This window comes from Balaenoptera borealis (genome assembly GCF_965194805.1).
Source record: "Balaenoptera borealis genome assembly, chromosome: 20".
In the NCBI taxonomy this organism is placed as follows: domain Eukaryota; kingdom Metazoa; phylum Chordata; class Mammalia; order Artiodactyla; family Balaenopteridae; genus Balaenoptera; species Balaenoptera borealis.
Genome location: NC_138879.1, coordinates 17402956 through 17427069, shown reverse-complemented (window position 1 = coordinate 17427069; position 24114 = coordinate 17402956). Strand labels below are relative to the sequence as shown.

General features: G+C 54.6%; 1 protein-coding gene across 1 annotated transcript; it reads left to right on the top strand.

The window, feature by feature from the left end:
- The first annotated feature begins 12518 nt into the window (after positions 1-12518).
- On the top strand, positions 12519-23611 carry TBX21 (T-box transcription factor 21). The gene is made up of 6 exons (XM_082371469.1): positions 12519-13194; positions 20357-20511; positions 20896-21017; positions 21619-21777; positions 21932-21993; positions 22229-23611. Exons 1-6 carry the CDS (start codon positions 12704-12706, stop codon positions 22845-22847), a joined length of 1608 nt encoding a protein of 535 aa, XP_082227595.1. The 5' UTR covers positions 12519-12703; the 3' UTR covers positions 22848-23611.
- The last annotated feature ends 503 nt before the right edge of the window (positions 23612-24114 follow it).

The window sequence follows — 24114 nt, the reverse complement described above, 5'->3', positions numbered from 1 at the left end:
ACTTTCTTTCTTTCTTCTGGATATTGAAACCCCCTTGGCCCCTTTTCCTATCTCCTCCTTCCTGTGCATCAGTGGCAGCCAGTGCCAAGGGAGAAGGTTGCATCCCCTCCTCCCAATGTTATGTTATGTAAAGTGGAGTAAAAGCATCCTTTAGAAAGTTTTGCTATTTTTATTGATCTGTAACATCTCAAAGGAAGAAGTGCGCTTGCCATGCAAATACACGTCAAGACCAATCTCCAGTCTCCTTCCCCCTTGCCACCCCCAAGCCCCACCATAGAAAATGTGGGAAGTGCCGGCTGAGCTTGATCATCCGGCTGCCTGATCCTCCGAAACTGTCTGGGCTTTGAAAACGAGCTCGGTCTGGGAGGCAGGAGGGTGGGTTCTCCCCGGCTCGGCTCGGTGTTCCCTTTTAAGTGACTCTATCACTAAGCCTCGATTTCCCCTTCTTGACCTGAAAGACTTGCATTCTCTCAGCGCTGACCGCTTGTGCATCTGTGATGCTGGTGAAGAAAGGGAAAAGGCAACCCTTCCCTTGACCCCTGCTGCCCGCGCCCCCCGCCCCCTCACCCTCACCGCCTGCCGCAGTTCTGCTCCCAGTGGCTCCCTCCCTACCCAGTTCTGCCCTTCGATCTCTTTCTGACTCTGATCTCTTTCTGTCCATCGTCTCAGTTTCTCTCTCCGGCTTTCATTCTCTGTCTCTCCATCTCTCTTCCTGTTTCACTCCCTCGTTCTCCCCGCCCCGCCCCCCAGGCTGCGGGTGGGCGCGCGTGAGTTCTAGATTGCCGACTCAGGCTTTTCTAACTGCCCCCTCCCCGGGATTCAATTTCCCCAAACTCACCTGCCCTCATCCAGGGTCTGGGAGTGGGGTTCATGGAGTTCACATCTCTTTGAGCCTTTGACCAGGTGGGAAGGTTGAGGGTCTACATGACCTATCTGTGACCTGCCCCGACCAGCTGAGGGTTAGGGGTCCCCTGGTTGGAGGAAGAAGGGTCATTTTTCTGTGAAGGGATGGGCCTACCTCCTCACTGATTCCTGAATTCCCCAAACTTTGGGGAGGCCCAAGGCGGGGCTTCTCACTTAAGGAGAGGGAGGAACTCTGTTTAATACCCTAGGCTGCAAGCAGTAGGGCCCACACGGAGCAGACTTGTGATTCCGGGAGGGATGGAGAGTGCATGTGGACAAGGAACATATGAATAACATGTGGGGAAAAAAACCTGTGACACTCACAGACACACCAGAGGCATGACATCTCCCCTCCTCCACCCCACTCTCTCCCTTGGGGGTTAGGGGCTCACCCCTAATACCAACCATATGTGTGTGTTAAGCACACACACACACACACACACACACACACACACACACACACACTACGCTCCTGCACTCGCGCACACATGAGCTAGAAGAGCAGGACTGGGGAGCTGGGCTGAATGAGGGGAGGGGAGGGGAGGGGCAGGAAGGCAGGGTAGCCCCACCCCCATCCCATGCCCCATGCCCACTATCCGCCTCCCGGTAATTGGCCAGGTCTCTGCCCCCTTGACTTTTCCCAGCTTCGAGGAAATACCTCCCTTTAGGGGAAAGCGAGATCGTGAGGGGAAGCAGGGGAAGCACTGACTCGGGCAGAGGCATGAGCCTGATTTTCCAGTCTGAGGTGGGGCGGAGCAAGGTGGCACTGGGGACGCCCGGGCGGTGGGGCCTGACTCAGAGCCAGAACCACAGAGCTCGTCCGCTGTATTGTCGTCGGGGAACAAGAAGCCACCAGGTTTATAAGAAACTGCGATTCATCTCTGCCCCCTTCCACCCCTCTGTAAGGGATCACAGTTAGGCTCGAGGAAGAACTTACAGTCCAGGCAAGGAAAGCACTCTGTCTCAGATGATCTTTTTGGAAGTCTTCCCTGGGTTTGTTAAGGAAGGATGGTATGTTTCAGGGAGTTTAAGTCTTGAGAAGAGTCTCGGGCCAGAGGATGGGGCCCTTGATTTCCCCACATAAGCTGTCAGAGAAAGCCCCTTCCTCCCTCCCAGACAAGAACAGGAGCTCTTACGCCCCACTTGCTGTCCCAGAGCTACTGAGGCTGCAGCAGGGGCATACAGGGGTCCCCAGAATCACAGGCAGTTGGGTTGGCATGGAGAGAGGTGGGGCAGCTGGCAGCTCCAGCTGGCTCTGCTGGTCCCCTCTTGGCCACTGGCTCACAGCTCCCAAGGTGAGAAGCAAGACGGGGAGAGAGTGCAGCTTCTATTAGCAGAAGGGCAGAGCTGAAGGTGTGATGAACCTCAGAGTGCGCAGAGAGTTCAACACTGCCTGGCAGGGATCATGCCCAGTGGCGCCCTCCTCTTTCTAAGAGCTGCCCAGGCCCCTCCCCACGCACACAGAAACACCGAACCGCTTGGACGTGTGGCAGTGGGCCCAGTTTTCAGGGGTGGGGAGTTCAAAAAAGTGAGGAATGCCTCTGCCCCCTCCCCTACACCTGGAAACAGGACTCCTGGACTCCTGGGTTCTTCTGTCTGGACCTGTTTTCCTCCACTGCCGCCGTGCCCAGCGCAGCCTGGGCTGTGCATCTGAGCCAGTGCCTGCCCCTTTTAGTTCCTCCGTCCTGCTTCCCCACCGCTCCCCCCTGGCGTCTTGCCCCATAAGTGGGATGGCTTTTGCTGAGTAATGAAGCTCAATTCTGCAGGGTCGTCAGACAGAAAAGGACACTAGGAATGACTTCCCAAAGTACAGGGGACACACACCAGGGGTGACCTGGGGAGGCCTTAAGGTCTTGCCTTTCTCCAGAGGGAGGGGAAGGACTCTGAGCCGGAACTGGGGTGGGCAGGATACTTAGTGAGCAGAGAGGGATAGGGGATAAAAATACCTGAGAGCCTGGGGAAATAAAGTCACCCTCTGAGCATCAGTTTCCTCATCTGTAAAATGAAGAACGATAGTATCCTCTTTACAGGTGGGGTCATGGGAAGGGCACAGTGCAAGCATAAGGGTTCAGCACAGGGTCACCAGCTTGACAAGGTACTTAACTTCTCTATACCTCAGTTTCCTTCTCTGCAAAATGGGTACAGTGGTCCTCGCCCCACTGACCTGCGGCCTTGTGGAGCCTAATGAAATCAAAGGTATGAATTGCCTGGGAGTGTTCTCCTTTCTCATCCTCTGTGCCCTTAAGCAGCAGTAGGATCACCAGGAAGAACTCAGGTTTTTCCAATTTCCGAACTCACTGGGAGTCAAGGGATGAGATGAAGTACAAGCTGGACTCAGCAATATGTCCAGGATGGTGGGAGCCTGAGAACCTGGGCACACAGCCCACTCCTGGGGCCCTGAGCCTTGGGTGGTGATTCCAGGTCAGTGTGCGCGTGTGTGTATCTGTGAAATGCGAAGACCCTGGGCCCAGTATCTCAATCCCCAGCCACTGGTCCAGTTGCTAAGAACTTGCCTAACCATAGCCATCCCTCGCCAACCCACAGAACATGTCAGGTTCTGGTGCCAGTGATTGGAAAGAAACGGAGGCAGGCATGAGGTGGGGAGGCTATGGGCAACCACACCAGCTTCACGACCCCTGTGGCTGGAGATGAGGGTCCAGGGGCTGCCAGCTGCCCATGGCTCTGGTGGAAAGAGGTTGGCAGGTCGCCTTGTGACACTTCCTGGGTAACTGAGGGGGGTGGGCAGCAGACAACAGGCTCCCAGGGAAATCTCAGACCTGTGTGTCAGAGCGGATCTGTGTCTGGTATGGTAAGTGGGGTTAAACTCAAGGTCAGACGGAACCAATCTATTTCCACACCTACCTGGCCTTGGGTGCCCTCTGTTGCAGTGGCTGGGACCCAGGTGTCCACTCAGCTGGAGATGGCACTGCTAATGCCTGCTCTGTCCCTCTGCCCAGACGCTGGTTGTCTGCCTGATTTCTGCCTGTGCCTGGGATTTATGGGGAATGGAGCACAGCATATAGGGCCTAGGCCTCCATTCCACTCCCAAGTTGGGGGTGTTAATCTCTCCATAGGTTTGGGGGATCTCAGGAAAGGAAATGAGATTGAGCTGCAGTATGAAGGGCTGAGGGAAGACAACTCCTTAGCCTTGAGTGGATGAGGTGGGAGGTGGCTCTAAACTGCTTAAACGGAGGGAACACTACCAGGTGTCTCAGAGTTCTGTACAATCCAGACACGATCACTTAGCCTCCACCTATGAAGTGCCAGGAGATCAACCTGCCCCAGGCTCCTGGGTCTCCTACGTCACTCCTCCTTGCTCTCTGCCTTATGCCATTCCCAGGCCACTGTTACATTTCATGGAGTTGAGAGGGAGGAAAAGGAGGGAAGGAGGGAAAAGGAAGCCCTGAGTACAATCTGGAGGGCCAAAGTGGATCCCAAGCAGGAAGCAGAGCTGGCAAGATGACAAAGAGGATACAGTGGAAGGTGAATTTGTTCACACGGGCAAGAAATGTAGGATAAGTCGGCAAGCTGCCTTTGCAGCAGGGGGACCTGAGGTAGAAGGTAAGAAGGGTTTCCAAAGCGGGCAGTAGTCTCGGTGTTTCTGGAATAGGATTTGTGTGTATATTGTGGGTGGGGTAGGGCTGGACAGAGGAAGAGCTGCATCTTCCTGCCCTTGAGGAGGAGATGGCACAACAGGAAGGCCAGACGGGGGACTGCAGGTAGAATTCCAAAGTGCCCCAGGAGATAGGGATGAGGGAGACAGAGGGCCAGCTGCTGGGCCTGCAGCCTCCTTGTCCCCGCTCCTAGCACTCCCGCCGCCTGCAAACGCTCCTCAGCTCCCCCACCCCATCTTGGCCCACAGCCCTGGGGAAGCTACATGGCGTTCTCACCACGGACCCAGTGCCGGCTGCGGCTTCTTCCCTCTGACCTATTTTTTAATCATCTGATGGGATCCCCCCCACCACCAAACCTAAGCCCTGGCCCCCTGGGCCCGTCAGCTTCACCGCGTGTCAAAACTGCCCCTGTCACTTTGCGTTGGTTTCTCAGTCCAGCCGGCCCCTCCCCCAGGGCCTGAGAGCGATGGCTAATTCCCCAGCTGCTGAGCCTCCACCCCCAGCCCCAATGGAGGCGCCCCAGGACCGCTGGGAGGAGGATCTGGGGCCTCCTCACCCTCCTGCTGTGTGGCAGGAAGTCCTTCCTGCTATCTAACCCCCATTCTTCCCTCTAAGCCTGCCGGGAGCTGAATCACAGACACAGAGGATGTTGGTACTGGAAGGGACCTTGGGATACTTCTCAAGGGACAGAAAAGGGCAACCAGTCTCCTGCCCTGGGTTTAGGGAAGTCTGCTGCCCCCTTGGCTCTCTCACAGAATTCAAGAGGATGGTCTCTACTGACTGTTTCATTTTACAGAGCAGAAAACTGAGGCACAGTGAGGGAAAGCACCTAGCCCAAGGTAATCGGGAGCTAGTGGTGGAGCCAGGGTCACAACCCAGAGCTCCCCTTCTGTATTTCCATTTGCTTCTGGGTCCTCCCCATTTAATGTCTGTTTCAGTTTCTGTGCAACTCTACCCTTGACCCTGACCAGAAGTGTTCCCTGCCATGTCCCTCTCTCCCTTGCCCAGTGGCCTGGAAGAGCTTCATCCTGGTTTTTCGGGGCTACCCAGCTTGCTTCAGGCAACGTTTAGGAATGGGATTTGTCCCTTCATCTCCTACCCCCCCACTACTGCCTGTGTCCCCTTTGTCCCTTCCTCTTTGGTCCATCCCTGGTCCACTCCATAAGTTTGCCCCATCTAGGCCCTCCCCACCAGTGTTAACCAGATGCACAAGCCAAAGGGCCTCAGGCCAGAGACAGGCCCAGAGCAGACTCACAGATGGGGGCCCAGTCCCCGACAGACAGGCAGACAGACAGACATGCAGCAGGCACACTGAGACCTAGAGAGACCTCAAGGCACCGACAGAGACATGGAGACGTTTGCAGACTCAGCCCCAGAGAAAAGCAGATGGACAGACACAGAGAGATCGACACGGAACCTACACTCAGGACAAGCACACTAAGATTTTACAGATCCCAGAGATAGAGGTGGGTGTAAAGAATACTCACAGCCAGGCAGGCAGAAACACGGGGGACCCCGAGACACACAGAATCAGACAAACACAGCAGAGAAACACAGAGACTCAGAGCCCTGAGAGACCAGTAGAGTCACGGGGCAAACAGGGATACATACAGCTCACAGGAAGCCAGGCGAGGGCCTTGGAGAGCGAGCGGACCAGGCAGGGGCTGTTTGGCTGCCCTGTGGCCAGAGGCCCCGGGGAATGGCCTTCCATGGTGGCCCGGCCTGGCGGAGCCTGACTGTGCCAGGGGGTTGTGCAGTCTCCAAGAGCACAGGATGGGGAGAAGAGAGGAGCCTGCTTGTGGAGGGGTCAACCCTTGGCCTGCATCCCATTACTCAGCTCTTCTTTCCCTCCCTGCCCCCCACCCCAGCTCCCTTTACCCAAAGCCCTGGGTATTCCCCCCACCCCCACTCCTGGTAACCGGACCCTGCTTCCTGCCTGAGATTAAGGGCCTGTCTGCTGAGATTCCCCAGGAAGGGGAGGGACACAGTCTCTCCTCGGCCTCCCTGGAGCTCAGGCTTGCCCACCCATAGCCTGGCATACCCCCAAGACTACAGATTGCTCAAGTACCCAACATCTTAAGGTCCCTTCAGGAGGGGGCAGGGACCCTAGCCCGGGAACACAGTGGGGGTGGGGTGCTCTGCGGGTGTGTGTGTGTGTGTGTGTGTGTGTGTGTGTGTGTGTGTGTGTGTGTGTTTTGGGGAGTGGGGGGGTGGGGATCTAGTGTGAAGAGCTGGGTCTGGGGTGACCGTGGTTAGAGAAAGAGAGAAAAGCTGATCTGAGATAGGATGCCCATGGAGGGAGGACTGAAATGCAGGAGGAGCCAGGCATGGCCTGGAGCCAAAGGGTAAGGCTGCCCAGCCTTGAAGGGTGTAGGGGGTGGGGAAAGGGAACCAGCCTGGGGGTGAGAACCCAGAGCCCTCGACCTTGGGATGAGCCCACACTGACCACCTGGTGCTGGGTGCTGGGGACTTGGAACTCCTCCAGCTGTCATGGGGGGAGGGGCTTCTACAGGTGCTTGTCACTCCCCTTCTGCCCTCTCTGGCTGTTAAGCCGATGGTTCCGGCCTTGCTCTCTGAAGGACTGGCAGTCTGGGCCCAGAACTGGAGGAGGTTCAGGGCGGGTGTGGGTGAGCAGAGCAGATGCCCAAGGAGCTCAGGGAGGCTGCATGTGGGACAAGAGAAAGGGTGTGGCTGCAAGAACTGGATCACAGGGATTTGTCTAGCATTGCTCTGTGGGCCGTGTGTGTGTGTGTGTGTGTGTGTGTGTGTGTGTGTGTGCGCGCGCGTGGGCTCTTGTGTACACGTGGGCATCATTCGTTGTAGGTGCACAGGCTGCTGTGTTTCAAGTCTGCATCTGAAGGACAAGTGCCCTGAGGGGAGAACTCTGACCCCGAGGTCACCTTGCTAGGAGTTCTTTGGGTGCAGAGGCTGAGCCTAATTTATCTCTGTGATCCCAGAGTCCCCAGGGTCTGGCCTCTCCCAGTCCCCAGGAATGGTGTATGAGCATCAGGAGGGGAAGGCTGTCCTTTCTGAGATGGGGTCTTACAAACAGAGAGATTCTCTTTGGGCCCAAGGCCCTTAGTGGAGGCTGGAGTCTGGATTTGAAGTCTGGATTTGTGGGGAACAAATGGATGCCAGAGGGAGGAAGCGGAAGCTGCAGGCAGCTTGGAGGAGGGGAAGAGGAGGCACTTTAGCACAGCCTGTGCCTCTGCTCTGTTCCTGCCTTGGGGCAGACCCCCTCAGCCTTTACACCACCTTACACCTCACTTGAGACCTGGCTTGTCCTGGCAGAATGTCTGTTAGCTCCATTTACTGTCAAGGAAACCAGAGCGGTGAAGGTACTTGAACAGGCCACACAGACAGTTGGAATTGGGGTTCCAAGCCTGTTACCCCATTTCCCTCTGCCCCAGCCTCCCATCCCCACAGGTGTCTCCACCTCTCCCTGGCCCATCTCCCTCTTTTCTTCTTTCTTGCATCCCCCTTTTCCTGGCCTGAGATTTTCTCACTGAGTCACACTCTGGGTTTCTGACTTTGTGGTGCCTGTCCCTCTCCATCTCTGAATCATTCAGAAACTCAGCCCAGGCCCCTCACACTGTGCTCTCTCTTTCCTGTCGTGCTTCATCCCCAACACGCCACACCCACTTCACTCATCTACCCTCTCACAGCCTCTCAGGCTGTGCCCAGCAGGGTGACGGGCAGAAATCCTTGGCCCTGGTGTCTTTATGTGCTGGGTCTCCACCAATAGCCACCCTTCCCCAACTCCCCCACGGGCCGCTCAGTCCTCCCTGCATCTTACAGTATAAGCCCATTCAAGAGCCTTCTGGTACCATACTGTCTTGATTACTGTAGCTTTGTAGTATAGTCTGAAGTCAGGGAGCCTGATTCCTCCAACTCCGTTTTTCTTTCTCAAGATTGAAATAGGTAGCTAGTGGGAAGCAGCTGCATAGCACAGGGAGATCAGCTTGGTGCTTTGTGACCACCTAGAGGGGTGGGATAGGGAGGGCGGGAGGGAGACGCAAGAGGGAGGAGATATGGGGATATATGTATACATATAGCTGATTCACTTTGTTATACAGCAGAAACTAACACAACATTGTAAAGCAATTATACTCCAATAAATATGTTTAAAAAAAAAATAAAGAGCCTTCCGGGTCCCAAGTGGGCTCAGCACCCACACATTTTAAGGAGAGGACCCAGGTGACTGTTAGATTCTGGGGTGAGGAATTGCCTCATCCTGGAGCTTCAATAAGAAAATCTTCTCAATGCCTGTAGCGGCCATCCTCAGCCATTACACAGTCTTCCAGGCGCCAAGGAGCACACAGCAAGCAGGGTCAGGGCACAGGCTTTCTCAGGCTGGGACATAATTTGGAGGTGGAATAGCAAAGTGGGAGGGGGCCTGAGAGTGGGATACATGGACTCTGTGGGGCCCAGAATCACCTGGAGTCCTTCAACATACAGATTCTGGGGGAACCCACCACAGGCCTGGGAATCAGAATCTCTAGAGGCCCATCCCAGGAATCCACATTGTAACAGCTTCCTGGCACCGTCTGTGACCCACAGGTGTGGCAGGTGCTGTGTGGCATCAGGTGAGCCAAGCTCAATTTGAGTCTTGATAAGAAATGGCTTGAAAAGAAGCCTTGAATACAGGCAGAGGACAACAGGGTGAAGAAAACCACTGTCCAGGCTGGTGTGTGTGGGGGGGGCGATTTTCTTTTCTGTTTTCCAAACCTTTTCTTTTTTTCTTTTTTTCTTTTTTTTTATAAATTTATTTATTTATTTATTTATTTTTGGCTGTGTTGGGTCTTTGTTGCTGTGCGCGGGCTTTCTCTAGTTGTGGTGAGTGGGGGCTACTCTTCGTTGCAGTGCGCGGGCTTCTCATTGCAGTGGCTTCTCGTCGCGGAGCACAGGCTTTAGGCGCATGGGCTTCAGTAGTTGTGGCACATGGGCTCAGTAGTTGTGGCTCGTGGGCTCTAGAGCACAGGCTCAGTAGTTGTGGCGCACGGGCTTAGCTGCTCCATGGCATGTGGGATCTTCCCGGGCTAGGGCTCGAACCCGTGTCCCCTGCATTGGCAGGCAGATTCTTAACCACTGTGCCACCAGGGAAGCCCCCAAACCTTTTCTGATGTGATCATATGACTTTTCATTTATTACGATTGTTCTCCCTCAAAATGGGAAGGCAAACACTGTTGTTGAAAGAGCACTGGATCAGGAGTCAAGAGACCGGGATTGCAGCCCTGGTTCTGCTACAAATGGGATGTGAGAGTTTGGTAAGTTGTTCGTTTTCCCATATTTACCATCCAGCCTGTCTCGTAATATTTGATGTTTGTTGGAGACGGTGTCTCTCCCATCCTGGACAAACACCCTGTGTATCTTTGCTTCTGCCCCACCAGGGCCAGTCTTCTGGATGCTCAGTGGGTTGATCCATGAGGTAAGGGGGAAGGGCGGCGATGGGAATTGAGGGGATCCCAGGGGACCTCGTCACAGCCTTCTCTACCTTCCTCACCTCTCCAGCCCTCGGGGCCTGGGAAGAGGGTGAGGTGGCAACAGGAGGAGGAGGTGTCACTGCAATAGTTCTTCTTCTCACCCAAGCTGGCAGAGGGGCAGGACTGGCACTGGTGACACCAGGGCCACTCAGCCCCCGCTTTTCACAAGTACTTTCTTTTTTGGGTGGAAGGAATTGGAGGGAGGGGGTGAGAAATCTGGGGTTGATAAGCCAGGTTGTAAGACCCTCTAACAGCCCATCAAGTTACGAAAGACTGCCCCCAGCCACCCTCTTCCCCCAGGGACAAGTCCCCAGGTCCACCTGATTCCGAGATTCATAATCCCTCCTGCCCCAAAAGCTGGGTGGGAGCTCAGGTCCTTCTGTTCAGAGGTAGGGGGATGGATCCCTTGACCTGAGGATTAGCATGGAGAAGAGGAGTGGGGAGAGAGAGGGAGGAACAAGGCTCCACTCGGCCCTCCACAGCCAAGCACTTAGCGAAAATATCTCCCAAAAGAGATGTCAGCATTCAACAGTCTCGTGTCTCCTGGGGAAATCAGTCATTCAGGGAAGACTTACTAAAATCTTTCACATTTCCCCAAAAGTAAGCCAAGGGTCCCAAGGTTACCCTCTCTTTCAAGCAATGCTGCCCGGTTGCAAGAGCAGGCAGAAACTTCCCCCTTCCGTAAGAATGGGGAATGGCAGGTGAAGGGCCAGGAGGAGGCCAGTCCCCGGTTCTGGTGCTGTTGTGTGCTGGTCTCTATGCTCAGGGGATGCACTGATTCTCTCTCCTCCCTCCCTGGGTCATGCCTGCCTCCTGGGGTCCCCAGCTTTGCCTTCACCTGCCAACCTGCCTCTCGGTTCAGCTCTAGTTGGGAGCAGAGAGTCCCCATGGGCCCCTAAGGGTGAAGCCCTGTTGGGCTGGGGCAGGGATGCAGAGATGGGGCCAGCCCCCAGGGAAGAATTGAGGAGGGCTGCGGTGAAAGGGGGGAGAGAAGAGGTTAACTTTTAACATGGTGAAAATGTTAAAGTATTTTTCAAAACACTCTTACAAATGTAAAGATTTATCTATATACTGACATGCAAAAAATTCCACGACACCTTGTTGAGTGAAAAAAATACATTACAAAGCAGCACGTGTGGTGTTTATACAAAATTATATATATATATATATATATATATATATATACACACACATATATATATGGCGTGTGTGTGTGCACATGTGCAAAAGACGGGGCGTGTGTGTGCAAGGAGTGATGTCTGGAAGGGTGTTCACTGAAATCTTAATCCTGTTTGCCTCTGGGGGGTAGAATTTGGCGTGATTTATACAGTCCTATTTTTACTTTTTTCTACTGCTGAAATTTTCTATATGAATATGTTTTATCTTTATACATAGGAAAACTCCCAATGATGATATTTTCAACCGGGGGGGAAAAAGGATTGTTTTCATGATAAAAGGAATATAGCTACATTAGTCAGCAGAAAAGGAAAATAGAGAAAGAAAAGCTCCCGTAGTCCTATCACCAAGGCGGTCCTTCAGAACATGCGGTGGTTTTCCTTCCTGTCAGCCGGCTCTGAATCTGTTCAAATCTGAATCTGTTCAATCTGGCTTTTCCATCCAGGTATCACAATAGACTGGGAAGTGCTGCCCAGGTGTGCCCTCTCATGTAAGGCTCACAGGCCCTCTGAAAAGTACATCAGTTTGTTTTCTCTAGCCTAGGGGACTTGAGGCACTTGAGGCTGACTTTCAGGCAAGGGAAGTGACTTGCCCAGGTCACATATACCTGAGGGAGGGGCAGAGCCAGTCCTGGGACCCTGAGCACTGGCAGCCCAGCGCTACTTCTAGTGCGCATGGCTGCCAGGCCCCGGCGGTGGAGCTTTTGTGGGCCTGGACCAGCCCAGGACCCTGCAAACCCTCAGCTGTTGCGATGCAATTCGTTTGAAGGAACTCTTCTTGCTGCCCACCAGGCCCCAGGTCTGCCCTGGGGCTGAAGGAACAAGATGCCTCGGACACAGTCCACTTGGGTCTCTGGCAAAGAGAAAGAATGCAAACACTTCACACAAGGCCACTCAGCACGGAGCCTGGGCACACAGTGAGCATCAGTGAACATCTGTCACATGCCCACGGGCGAAGCGGCTCGGAGCCTGCGAGTAAGCCCATCTGGGCCATCACTGAAGGCTTCCCGTAGGAGGGGGCCTTTGAGCTGAGCCTTCAAGAATGGGTGGAATTTCCAGAGGGTCCAGAGAAGAGAAACAGTCTGGCGTTTCAGGTGGAGGAGTTGACTCTCCCAGAAGGCAAAGTATGCGAACTACAAAGCGCGCGGGGACTCGCTGGTCTACACGGTGGGGGCCCTGCAGTCCTCACCAAGCGCGTAGAATTTGCCGAGTATTAGCCACGAGGGGCGGGGTGAGGCGGGGCGGGGCCGAGGTGGGGGGTGGGGGGGGAGGCCCAGAGAGCTTCATAAAGCCACAGCAAAGGCGCCGCGACGCTAGTGACAGCGACCCGCTGAAGACGGAGCCCGGGAGCTGCCGCGCGCCCGCCAAACGCGGGCGCAGGACCCAGGCGTCCGAGCCCGGGCTCCGGTGGGGCCCCCGCCCCCCGCCCCGCCCCCGCCAGCCTCCGCCCAGCCGACCCCCCGCGCCCGCCCCCGCGCGGAGAAGGGCCGGTCCTCGACGGCCGCGGGAAGGTACCAGCCCGCCCCGGATGGGCATCTTGGAGCCAGGCTGCCGAGACATGCTGACGGGCACCGACCCGATGCCAGCGAGCGACGAGGGCCGGGCGCCAGGCGCCGACTCGCACAACCGCTACTTCTACCCGGAGCCGGGAGCGCAGGACGCGGCCGACCGTCGCGTGGGCGCCAGCCCTGGGGCGCCCTACGCCGGGGGCGCCCTGGTGCCTGCCCCGCCGGGCCGCTTCCTCGGAGCCTACGCCTACCCGCCCCGACCCCAGGCCACCGGCTTCCCCGGGGCGGGCGAGCCCTTCCCGCCGACGCCGGGCGCCGAGGGCTACCAGCTGGGGGACGCCTACACCGCCCCGGACCCGCGCGCCACACTCTACCCGGGGCCGCGCGAGGACTGTGCGCTGCCGGCGGGGCTGGAGGTATCCGGGAAGCTGAGAGTCGCGCTCAACAACCACCTGTTGTGGTCCAAGTTTAATCAGCACCAGACGGAGATGATCATCACCAAGCAGGGACGGTAAGTGAGGCGCGCGCCGGGAGCGCCGAGCTGTGGGAGCCTCCTCGGTCCCGCCGACCCGGACAGGGACGCGCTTTTCTTTTTCTTTTTTCTTTTCTTTTCTTTTCTTTTTTTTCTGTCTAGACTTTGCTAGTGTCTCTGTGTCTCTCACAGCTTTGGCTCAGGCTTTGGGGGGAAAGAGGAGTTGAGTTTCGGACAGGAAAGTTCTGGGGCTTGTTTACTCTCAGGACCAACAGGCACAACTCAAAAGGGAGATGGAGGAGAGGGGCGCAGTAAGCCGTCGTCCTGGTTTAGAGGGATGGTGCCTATGGTTTCACCCAGCATTGGGGTGCGGTCTCTGCCTGGAGGGGGGCGCGGAGGGCGCAGGGGGAGTGTGTGCTTTGGGTTTGACAGAGCAGGGCGCCTCTTAGCCCCTATGTGTGGGGAAACGGAGCGGAGGGCAGGGTCTTACAGTGGGGTGGACAGCAATCCAGCCCTCATCTCCGGGGCCCCTTGTGCCCACCTCTCCCAGCCCCCTTACTGCTGTTGTGTACAGGTCAGCTCTGGGGTTGGGGGGTGGTGTGGTAAAACTGGGATTTGGTGACATGGAGAAGTGGTCGCCAAGTTTCCTTTCCGGTAGTACTTTGAGATCGTATGTCTGGTGTGCGCATGTGTTGGGAGGGGGGAGGTCGTAAAGTGGGAGGGGGCATAGATTCCTTCCAGACACAGTCCCCTCCCCGAGGGCACAGATGTCCATGGGCCTGAGCAGGTGAAGCTAACCCATGGGTCCCAGCTGGCAGCCATTCCCACACTCTGTACCCTTCAAGGCTTGTCCCTGAAAGCCTGCCCCACCCTTATCCAGATACTCACCAGTCCATCCTAGGGAACCCATGGTTCCATGGTTCAGGGTCCCCTGAGCTCCGTGCATGTGGGGTAGGGTTTGGGGCCAAGGGTGCTGCTTCCGGAGAGAGTCTCCTACAAGGGGAAAGAAAGAGAAACTTGCAACTTGTGTGGTATTTGTTTAGTAAGCAACACTCTGAGTGGGCCCTGCCTGTGTCTGGTGTGGGAGTGTGCACCCACCCTTCCCGGTGGGGCCCGTGTGGGCAGGGGACCAGCGAGGGCCTCTGTGTGGAGGCGCTATGTCATCAGTGGACCTGGGAGGTGTTGAAGAGCAGATACCGAGGGTTGGGCTTGGGGAGCGAGAAGGGAGAGGCCATGCTGGGCCTGAGGGTTGGCATTCAATCTGGGCATTGCTGGAACATTCATCCCTCCTGACGGATGATTTCTATGGGGTGGCTTGGGATTGAGGGACCTGTCCACCAACCACAATTGGCTTCAAGTTGCTGAACTGTTCCTCTTTCTCAGGGAAGAACCCGGGAAAGTTGGCATTTTCTTTCACGGCACGGCCTTCATCTTCTAGGCCTTCTGATAATTCCTCTCTGCTCCCCCAGCCCTAGCCCCTGTCTGGGTGCACCCAGGCATAGCCTAGGCTTCTAGGCTATCATGTCTGAATTGGAGGGGACCCAGAAGATCCTGTCCCATCTTCTCCCTGGACAGAGAGGCAAATGGACCCAGAGACAGTAAGAGACTTTTCTGAGGTTACACAGCACATTCATCGCTGGCAGAACTGGCACCAGCATGCAGATGTTATGTGCCTGGGTTTCTTTCTCTGGTCCCCCACGACCAGGAGTAAAAACAGCCACCCACACTGTCCGAAGGCCTTGATGCATTCAGAGTGCTTTCACTTCCATTATTTCACTGTGTGCTAGGTAGGCCAAGCGGCCTCCCCATTTACAGCTGAGGGCACTGAGGCCCAGGGGAGCTAGTGGCTTACACTGGGTTACACGGCAGACCTGAACTCAGGCTCAGGCCTGAACTCTGTTGAGTGGTCAGGAAGCCTTCCCACCCTGGGGCCTGGTGGGGGGGTCTCCCCACAGCCTTGCAGCCAGGCCCCAGCCCCTCCAGTCTTGAGGGATGAGGTAGACAGAGCTTCAGCAGAACCTCAGGGCTCTGGGGGTGCAGGGCTAGCTGGGGGTCTTAGGTGGACGCGTCTTTCTGTACTGGTTGCCTCCTTTACACCTACAGCCTCCTTCTTTCCTTTATTTTCCTGCTGAATAATCTTCTCTGGACAAGTTTTGTTGTCTCTCTTTTAGATCCACACACTTAATTTCCTTTATTATGAAAAATTCCAATATATACAAAAGTGAAGAGAAACATGTAACGGATCTCCATCTACCCATTATCCAGCTTCAACAGGTGTCAATACTGGTCCAATCTTGTTTCTGCTTTATCCTCGCTCACTTAACTTCTGGTCTGAAACTATATTAGTGATAGTGTAAGTAATTAGTAAGTAAATCCTAGACACTGTATTACTTTATCCTTAAGTAGTTCTCCGTGCACCTCTAAAAATGGCTTTTTAAAAATAAACACAATGCCATTAGCAAACCTGAAAAGAAACTCTTAAATATCAAATTTCCCTGATTGTTTCTTGTATGTGCACACGCGTGTGTTTTACAAGCCTCACACTTTCAATCCATCCTAACGGACTGCTTCGGACACTGCGGGCTGTGGGGCCGCTGGAAGCAGGCAGTGGCCCCTCACAACTTCCTCTGAGGCCTCCTCTCGGATCAGGCCTTGGGGGCCCCATGGTGGGGTGGAGAGGACAGAGGACACACCACCCCCAATTCAGCACCCCTGACTGTGAGCTTGGGCTCCAGTGATCTGGGAAGTCGGCGGCCATTTCCTTCTGCTACTGGCTTCTGAAAAGGAAGTCTTGGGCTCAGAGAACAGCTCCCTTTCTGTCCTCCTGCTTTGGTGGGCTGGCCTGTCCTTCCATGGTTTCCAGTGACCCACCAGTCACCACCACATCACCCACGGCTTTCTTCCTTTTTGAAAAATCCTTCCAGCCCAGGCCCACCCACAGCCCCGTAGCCTTTCGCCTTGGGCTGACTCACTCCCTCCCAGATCCTTCCTCTCCCACCCACCCTAGACCCATTCCTCAGTGTGCACACAGTAATGCTCTCCTCCATGGGCAGGAATGGGGTGGGGAGCAGGGGGTGATTCCAGGGTCCAGAGACTGATCCAGGCAGCTCAGATGGGGCTGGGAGGGGAAACGGAGGACAAGAAGATGGACTGGCCAGCTGGAAGGCTGAGAGTTCAAGTTTGCGTGTTTGTGGAGGTTCACGGCCTGATAGGCCCACTCATGTTGCCCGGCCTCGTGTTGTTTTTGGGAGGCAGTCTGTGTGCTGCGCCCAAGTCGGCCGGTGTGTGATAGTCGACGGTAGACGTTCTCAGTAGAGGAAGAGAGAGGCGGCTGTCTCGTGTGTGGGTGTGTGGGTGTGCAGCAATTGCCGGCAATCCCCACTTTTCTGGGTGTAATTAGTTGATTATTATAATTAAGATAACTCTTGTTAAGCAGCTCAGTTTGCATTTGTGTATGTGTGTGCGAAGTTAGGGCTTGATAGAACAATTTCAGTCCCGTACCATCCTCAGCCCTTTTGGTTTTCTCTTCTCTACATTCCAACTCCGAGAACTTTTTAGATCTTTAAATTTTTTTTTTATTTTTTATTTTTTTAGCTTTAAGCCTGCTTTAATTTGGGCTGACTGGCTTTATTTCTTTTGGAGCAGGTGAAAACGGCTTTGCTTTCTCTTCCGCCGTTTGCTGGTGGCTGTCTGATTTCTATTCAGTGGGTCCGAGGTTGGTGGGAAGAGGCGATCCCTTGATGCCCGAGCGCTTTTTGCATTTGGATCGGTACAAGGCATTGCCAGAATACCCTCCTCAAAGGTGGTACCGATTTACACCCCCACCAACAGTGGCTGAGAGGACCCATTATCCCACAGGTTCATCAGCATTAGATATTGTCAATTTTGAAACATTTTGCCAACATGACTGATAAAAACCATCTTTTAATTTGTACTTAACGATGGTGAATTGGAGCATTGTCAGAGGTGTACAGGATGGGGATGGGATATGATGACTTTGTGAATCATTTCAAACTGGATGGTCCTTAGAAGCAGCAGAGGAACTTGGGGTCTTGGACCCTGTCCCCTGAGGGCTGAGTGAGTGGTGAGCGGTCTTTCCTAGGGGCTCAGTTTGGCACCAGACCCATCTTCACTCCTGGTTCCTTCCCAGCAAAGTGTCGTGTAAATCAGAGGCTATTTTGGGATCCCAGCTGGTGGTGATTCTAGACTTTTAGGGTGAAGTTGAGACCTCCCTTCTCCTCTCCCTCTTCCCCACAGTCTTCCTGTGTCTCCTGCCTTTCACTCTACCAGCGATAAGCAGGATGGGGTGAGGGAGACGATAGCATGCGATCTGCCATCAGGATACCCCATTTCTGCTCTCCCAACGTGGAGCCATCACCAAACCTCTCTGAGCGTCATTTTCTTCAAGTATAAATTGGAAATAACATTTTATATCTCAAAGGACTGGTTCAGTGAACTGGCTGCTGCATAAGTAGTGGCACTTGAATGAATATGTTCCTTCTCTCTATTACTACATGTTTAGATAGGAACTGGTTACAGTATAGGCAACATGGATGACCTGACCACTGTTGTAGAATGAGCTGGTGGTAGAAATGGGTTGAAAATATTCCCCCACCCTCGATCGCTCAAAGTCTCATCCCTAACCTTTGATTTCTCCAGTTGACTGGCATACCGAGCTCCTGGGACCGAGGGCCTCAGACCGTAACCCTGGACTCTTGCTTGCGGTTCTTCAGCCAGGCCAGAGGGCTTTGATAGTTCTGGGCCTGGGAGAAGATAGGATGGGGGCGGGATGGGAGAGACGGTGAGCTGAGTTTCACATCCTTCAAACTCCTTAACAGCTCTCAGAGGAAAGAGGGACAGGAGTTATTATCTCCATTTACGGGTGGAGAAAGTGAGGTTTGGCTTGGGAATTAACTTATCCAAGGCCATAGGACCACTAAGTCTCTTTTTCTCAGCCCAGGAGAGTCTGGGGAAGACAGGAATGTGACAGTACCCTCCCCGGGAGATCTTTTTTTTTTTTTTTTTAAATAAATTTATTTATTTATTTTTGGCTGCGTTGGGTCTTCGTTGCTGCGCGTGGGCTTTCTCTAGTTGCGGCGAGCGGGGGCTTCTCTTCGTTGCGGTGCACGGGCTTCTCATTGTGGTGGCTTCTCTTGTTGCGGAGCACGGGCTCTAGGCGCGTGGGCTTCAGTAGTTGTGGCTCGTGGGCTCAGTAGCTGTGGCGCACGGGCTTAGTTGCTCCGCGGCATGTGGGATCTTCCCAGACCAGGGCTCGAACCCGTGTCCCCTGCATTGGCAGGCGGATTCTTAACCACTGCGCCACCAGGGAAGTCCCCAGGAGATCTTTCCAAGGTTATTAGCGATGTTGATCTGGGACCCTCTGGGGACTAGAATCCACCCAAAAGTGCTCCTAGGCCCCTAGAACTCTCCCTCCCCCAGGTTTCCTCACTCATGAACCAGTGCCTTTCTTCCCAACCTGCAGGGCTTCTTGTAGGGGAGGGGAGAAGTGTGTGGGAATGAAAAGTAATTCTCATGAGGGTGTGACTCTTCCAGCTTAAAAACTCTGCTCTTCCTGCTTGGGTTAGAAGAGAAAGACTAAGCCATAGATGTGCTGGTTGTAGTGATGGTGGTGATGGGGTGGTGGTGGTTGTAGTGGTGGTGATGGGCTGGTGGTGGTTGTAGTGGTGGTGGTGGTGGGGGTAGTGATGGTGGAGGTGTTGGTTGTAGTGATGGTGGTGATGGGGTGGTGGTGGTTGTAGTGGTGGTGAGGGGGTAGTGATGGTAGAGGTGTTGGTTGTAGTGGTGGTGGTGGTGATGGTGGAGGTGTTGGTTGTAGTGGTGGTGGTGATGGTGGAGGTGTTGGTTGTAGTGATCATGGAGGTGTTGGTTGTAGTGATGGTGGAGGTGTTGGTTGTAGTGGTGGTGGTGATGGGTTGGTGGTGGTTGTAGTGGTGGTGGTGGGGGGGGGTAGTGATGGTGGAGGTGTTGGTTGTAGTGATGGTGGTGATGGGCTGGTGGTGGTTGTAGTGGTGGTGGTGGGGGTAGTGATGGTGGAGGTGGTGCTTGTAGCGATGGTGGTGATGGGGTGGTGGTGGTTGTAGTGGTGGTGAGGGGGTAGTGATGGTGGAGGTGTTGGTTGCAGTGGTGGTGGTGATGGGCTGGTGGTGGTTGTGGTGGTGGTGAGGGGGTAGTGATGGTGGAGGCGTTGGTTGTAGTGGTGGTGGTGATGGGGTGGTGATGGTGGAGGTGGCGGAGATGGTTGTGTTATGGTAGTGCTTCTTCCTGTGAATCTGTTGCTCAGCACAACAGCACAACTTCCCAAATCCAACTTCCTCCACTTTTCCTGGGAACCAGGACTTTGAACATGGGGGCTGTGCTCAATAGAGTCCCTCTTCCAGGTGGATGGGAATCTCCAGCTAGGACTTCAGTTACTTCTCTGAAGACCCTGGAGCAGGCTGTGCTACAGACATCAGGCCCAGGAGGATGGGGCAGGGAGAGCCTGTGGATGGGTGCTCTGGGGCTAAGCGCATGTTAGCACCGTGAGAGCCACGATGGAGAGGGTGGATGACAGACTGAGGCCAGACCAGGGTTCAGGGAACTGAGAGATGAGGACCTACTAGGAACTGCCTGTGTGGGGCTGGCTTGTGGCTTTGCTCCGCCTCTAGGGAGCAAGCGAAGGCTAGGGACAGGGGTGTGCAGCTAATGTCTAGCAACTGACCCTCTGAAAGAAAAACATTTTTAAAAGCCCCGATTCATAGTGTTTGCTGATTTCCGTGGTAAATACCCCTATAATGGCTGCTCGTAAGCTGCCCACGTGATATCACTGAATGCGGAGTTGGGAAGAGACGTGTGGTAGTGCACATAATCTGGTATCTCCACCGGACAGGTACAATAGATGTAAACAATCTCAAGAGCAGAGATAATAGTAAACCGTAGTAAAAAAAATTGAGAAGTGATTTTTTTGAGTATTTATTACAGTGGCTTGTAATGTAATATATTTAATTGTAAATTTATGTGATTTAATTTTTAATCGTGGCTGTTTAACAACTGGCTGGCAGACTTCCTGGACTTCTCCAGCTGGCTCTGGTGAGGGGTGGGAGCCAGCTCCAGCACACCAGCGACGGACAGCCTTTGCACAGGGCACGGCTGTCCGGGGGATTGGGGGCTGATGGATATTGATGGGTCTCCCTGTTCTCCCCAGGCGGATGTTCCCATTCCTGTCATTTACTGTGGCTGGGCTGGAGCCCACCAGCCATTACCGGATATTTGTGGACGTGGTCTTGGCGGACCAGCATCACTGGCGGTATCAGAGCGGCAAGTGGGTGCAGTGTGGAAAGGCTGAGGGCAACATGCCAGGTACGCGCCTCCTTGGGAACTGGGGGGCATGCTTTTTATCTAATACTGGGCGCCCCCTGGTGGATCCAAGAGGAACCCCCAAGCCCCTGGCCCTGACTCCTAGGATTTCATTCTCTGTTCCATCCCTCCCATCCCATCCCACCCCACCCCACTCCACCCCACCCCATCCCCTCCCACTTCTCACTTCCGTTCCGTTTGTCATCTCTTCTACTTTGCTCTAGCCTGTCTTCGGCTCAGTCCTCTGCCCACACCTCCCCCTGTCCTGCCCCGTCTGTCCTCCCCCTGCATCCTTCTTGCCATCCCCCTCAGAACAGGCAAAGAAGCCCCACATCACCAGGGGTCTGGTCCCAGGGGCTGCATGCCAAAGAGATTAACTGTCCACAGGGAACCGCCTGTACGTCCACCCAGATTCTCCCAACACTGGAGCCCACTGGATGCGCCAGGAAGTTTCATTTGGGAAACTAAAGCTCACGAACAACAAAGGGGCCTCCAACAACGTGACCCAGGTGGGACTCCTCCCCATGGGATAGCCCCGCACCCCTCCCTGTCCCCGAGGTCGCAGCGGGTCCTGCAGGCTGCTTCTGTTCTGTAAGAGCGACTTTTCTCCCTCTCTGACTCTGGTTCTTTTCCACCCACCTTGGGAGGAAGCTGAATCTCAGGGCAGACAGGCGTCACATTCGGGCCAACACGGACCAAACCAGCCAGGGGGTTTCTTCACTGAATCCTGGGCTACCATCACTCGTGTACCATATTGGGTATAGAGTTGGTACCGGTGGTCCCAGGGAATGGATGCAAAGTTTCTTTGAGTTGAGCAATTCTATTAAAAGTGCCCTTATCCCTGAAAAGCCCTGTTTGTGCTAATCCCTTGGTCACAATGGACATCTGGGGATAGGTAAAGGGGCAAGAGAATAGAATTGGTGCCCTGAAGAGGCTAGGGACTGGGGTTGGAAGCCTGGGAGAAGTTATGTGGTGGCGGGGCAGAGGAATGGGCATGATGACCTCAGGGTCCTTTCTAGCTTGGCCGTAGGGCTGGCCATAGGTGGGGCTGGGAGAGGGTTCCTTTGAACTCCCTCCTCCCACCCTCACAGCCGTCCTACCCTCTCTCAGATGATCGTGCTCCAGTCCCTCCATAAGTACCAGCCCCGGCTACACATTGTCGAGGTCAGTGATGGAGAGCCAGAGGCGGCCTGCAACGCTTCCAACACGCACATCTTTACTTTCCAAGAAACCCAGTTCGTTGCCGTGACCGCCTACCAGAACGCCGAGGTGAGGGCTCCCTGGGCGAGGGTGGGCTGAGCCTGTGGCAGGGCGGGGGGACAACGACGGGGAGAGTGGAGCCCCCAGTCTTCCTGGGAGCGATTTTGGAAGTTCCCCAGCCTCAGACTCAGGACTCAGGTGACTCTGTTTCACTTCTCTCTAGATTACTCAGCTGAAAATTGATAATAACCCTTTTGCCAAAGGATTCCGGGAGAACTTTGAGTCGTAAGTGCCACTGGGTTCATCTCATGTTTGCAGAGGCCTCCTCTTGTCCCTCTGAGACCAGACAAGTGCTCAGCATGTCCCCTCTCTGCCTCTGCGGTGGGGAAGTGTGGGCTGGGTACTGGAGGGCGGCGGGCAAGTCAGGAAGGAGGGTCTGGGGAGGGACGTGAGACAGGCAGGCTCCTAAGTGACCAGTTCTGGTCATGACCCCTGTCTTTTGCTTCCTGTTTTTTTTTAGCATGTACGCATCTGTTGACACCAGCGTCCTCTCCCCGCCTGGACCCAACTGTCAATTGCTTGGGGGAGACCACTACTCTCCTCTGCTCCCCAACCAGTATCCCGTTCCCAGCTGTTTCTACCCCAACCTTCCCAGCCAGGCCAAGGATGTGGTTCCCCAGCCTTACTGGCTGGGGGCCCCTCGGGACCACAGCTACGAGGCCGAGTTTCGAGCTGTCAGCATGAAGCCTTCATTCCTGCCCTCCGCCCCTGGGTCCACTATGTCCTACTACCGAAGCCAGGAGGTCCTGGCGCCTGGAGCTGGCTGGCCTGTGACCCCCCAGTACCCTCCCAAGATGGGCCCAACCAGCTGGTTCCGCTCCATGCGAACTCTGCCCATGGAACCTGGCCCTGGAGCCTCAGAGGGGCGGGGGCCGGAAGACCAGGGCTCCCCCTCCTTGTGGACTGAGATCACCCCCATCCGGCCAGAGTCCAGCGACTCAGGACTGGGTGAAGGAGACTCTAAGAGGAGGCGTGTGTCCCCCTACCCTTCCAGTGGCGACAGCTCCTCCCCTGCGGGGGCCCCTTCTCCTTTTGATAAGGAAACCGAAGGCCAGTTTTATAACTATTTTCCCAATTGAGCAGATGACATGGTGAAAGGAACAGAAAGAGTGTCATTGGGTTGGTGACACCAACTAACGTAGACCACAGACCCAGGACTGAGCCGTCCCCAGCTCCCTCTGTCCCATCTCCTTCTGTAGTTGGTTGAGGAAGAGGGGGGCCAAGAAGGATTCTGGGGTTCACTTGCTGCCTCCTGGCCCACAGTGAAACCTGCGAGGAGTGTTCTCTGCCCCTTCCTCTGTCCCAACTACAGTCATTTACCTGGTGCTGCTTCTGGCTGTGGGTTCCCAGCTGGAGAACAGAAAACAGACAGTGGAAGGTCTGGGACACAAAGGAGCTTCCTCCCTTCTGCGGGGTGTAGGGGTGGGAGTGGGGGGGGGTGGTCAGGATCAGGTGGGACAGCCAGACTGGAGACTCAGATCTCTTCCTCTACAGAGTAACTTTCAACATTTGTGTGTGTGTGTTAATCCCTGATGTGGAAATAAAGACACATGAATTTTATAACAGCCAGCCAGCCACAGTCAGGGGAGAGGACCCAATGACTTTGGGCAGCTGGCTTGGGCCGCACCCTCTTAGAGGCAGTGGGGTCCCAAGGAAGGGGCTGGGAAGGGGGGGGAATTGTGCACGATTCAAGAAGCAAGGTCTTGGCGGGGTGGTGTGTGAGGGTGCATTTTTCTTTTTTCTTTTTTGGGAACGGGGGAGGCTATTTATTGTACAGAGAGTGGTGTCCGGATATATTGCTTTTGTCTTCATCACTTTCTGAAAATAAACACGAAACTGTCAAGTGTGTCCTACTTTAATGCCTGGGTAGGGGACACGGGCGGGGACTCTACCGGGAACTGCAAGTGCACCAAAGCTGTTCTCTCTGCTCTAGAACAGAACTTGAAGTTCCGAAGACCATGTACCTCCTAGAAACCAGAGGTGACTTCATTCAGGGGATAAACTGAGTTAGAGCAATGCTATGTGTCCTGCCTTTAGTGCTCAGGTTAATGGCTGATGCCGCTTCTTAAGGTGTCTTGGGATACCCTGACCTGTAGAGCAGGGTGTGAGGGCAAGGCCAGAGGATGGGGGCTGGGTCGGGGCGGGTGGGTCTGAGGAGAAGGATGGCACTTGATTTCTCTTTGCATTTCTAGCAGCTTTGGATCCTCCATCTTCATCTTAGGGTTGTTCAAGGATTAAAGGAGTAAATGTAAATAGGACCACATGAAATTGCTGTTTTTGTAGGTCAAAAACAGCCAAATATTGGCAATTTCATATGATTTACCCTAGTACATGTAAAGGGTTTAG